The 2302-nt window shown below is 44.3% G+C and overlaps 1 protein-coding gene across 1 annotated transcript; it reads left to right on the top strand.

The window, feature by feature from the left end:
- Positions 1 to 282: 282 nt before the first annotated feature.
- Positions 283 to 822, top strand: LOC125484506 (splicing factor 3A subunit 2-like). Its single transcript, XM_048603470.1, has one exon. It carries the CDS (start codon positions 283 to 285, stop codon positions 820 to 822), a length of 540 nt encoding a protein of 179 aa, XP_048459427.1.
- The last annotated feature ends 1480 nt before the right edge of the window (positions 823 to 2302 follow it).

Genomic DNA, 2302 nt, shown 5'->3' on the forward strand with positions numbered 1-2302 from the left:
AATTGTACTGAATTGAATTGAATTAGCTTTATTGTCACATGTACTCAAATGAGTAGTGAAAAGTTTACGTTGCCACTTACAGCACCATCTTAGATAAAAAGGTACCTAGGTACAGATTCTTCAGTTAGAAGAAGATTTTAGAAAATAGAGATTTGAAACGTCCAGCATTGCAGAAGTAAGGGTTTAGAACAGCAGTCTTCCAACCCAGACCACGTTGGCACCTAGCCTCCAGTAGGCACCGGATCCTGCCTCCAGTCCGCACTGGGCTTCACTTTGAGAATCATGAGGCTGGGAGGTCATTCTGGTATTGCCACAAGACCAGGAGACCATGCTGAGGCTATGTTAGTTCAAGAAGGCACCGCGCAGGGGAACTGCCACACCACGCTGGCGAATCGCCACACCATGTCAGAGATCCACCACACCACGCCAGGGAACCACCACACCACGCCGGGGATCCGCCACACCACACTGGGGATCCACCACACCACGCCAGGGATCCGCCACACCACGCAGGGGATCCACCACACCACGCCGGGGAACCACCACACCACACCAGGGAATCACCACACTGGGGATCCACCACACCATGCCAGGGAATCACACACCATGCCGGGGAACCGCCACACCACGCCAGGGAACCACCACACCATGCCAGGGATCCACCTTACCACGCCGGGGATCCACCACACCACGCTGGGGAACCACCACACCACGCCAGGAGGCCTCCATGGGAGAGGCTGCCATGCCAACCCAGGAGGCCACTCCACCAAGCTGGGAGGCCACTACACCAGGCTGGGAGGGCCCTTGTCACGTCTGCCCTAAGGCCTGGAGTTGGCTGGAGCCTGGGACAGAAGAAGCAAAAAAAACCAAAAGCAGAAAAAAAAAAGTGAAGAAGAATGGGCGGAGCAGATGAACTCCAGCTGAAGCATCCTACTCCGACACCATCTTGGACTCCAACACAATCGAGAAGAAATCAGATTGCTTTATTGACACCTCATCCACCACCTTAATCTTTCACTCTCTCCATCACCAGTTCACCGTGACTACACTGCATACCATCCAAACTGCAAAAACATGCTAAAACTTTGACAGATCCTCCAAACCTGCAACCTCTATCAAATCAAAGAACAATGATACAGGTGCATAGGGATATTACCATCTGCAAGTTTCCCTCCAAGTCACATGCCATCCTGGTGTAGAAATACATTATCATTCCTTCACCATCATTGGGTTAAAATCCTGGAAAGAGCTACCTAACAACGATGTAGGTGCGATCACATCAAATGCATTGCAGCATCTGTAGAGGTTAGCTCACCACTGCAATCTCAAGGGCATTTAGTGATGGCAATAAATTTTGAGCTTGCATTGCTAGAGATGACCACATTTCATGAACAAATACAAAGAATATTGTTTGTTGTGGACTGCTGGGACTTTCCCATAAACTGATTATTTCTCAAAACCTGCAGTCAAGCACCAGCCTCCATTTCCCAAAAGGTTACTACCCTCTGCACATGTTTCCTTCCAGTGTCTCTCGAGACTGGCCTGGTAATGTTTATTGTGTTTTAATTATTATTGCATGTTGAAATAATTTATGAAGCAATGTCACTAGGGGTTTATGCTTTCAACACCTGAAAACTGTGGTACATTGACCACTAGCAAACTAGTTAAGCTGCATTGTCTAACTGATGACAGCTGCAGTTTGAACCTCGGCCAAGTGTTTGAAAAAGTCATTTTATTGATTTAATGCAAAGTGAAAAAAACTTAGAGGAAAGTATGGTAATAAAATGACATCACCATTTACAACCACATTCACAAACATGGGAAGAGTTTTGCAAGATGCTAATCCAGATTAATCTTTTCCTTAATAACAGATCACAATCAGATACAAAGGACGGTATTAAATAAGAGAACAATTATATTTCAATCCTCTGGGATGACATTTGGGAACTGCTATGATGGAAAAAATGATTAAAAATAAAATTGCATTATAAAGTCTGAATTAAGAATAGTGTATTTTATTGTCATAATTGTTTTTGCTGCGAACCCTTTTCCAGGCCTGCTCATGTATTGTGAGGTTACAGATCTTGCAGTTTGATCTACAATATAGATAGGCTGTCTGGATTGAGCGCATTATATTCACTATGACAGAATTCACAAAAAAGTTGACTAGAATTGTAATATTAAAGTTTATTCTGTATTCAAACGTTATCATTCAAGCATTGAAGCATAACTACAAAACTGAACACTGAGACTATTTGAATTAAAGATTAAAAACAATTCTGCTCACAACTTCCACACTGCC

The sequence above is a fragment of the Rhincodon typus genome, chromosome 12 (genome assembly GCF_021869965.1).
Source record: "Rhincodon typus isolate 14 chromosome 12, sRhiTyp1.1, whole genome shotgun sequence".
NCBI classification, from domain to species: Eukaryota; Metazoa; Chordata; class Chondrichthyes; order Orectolobiformes; family Rhincodontidae; genus Rhincodon; species Rhincodon typus.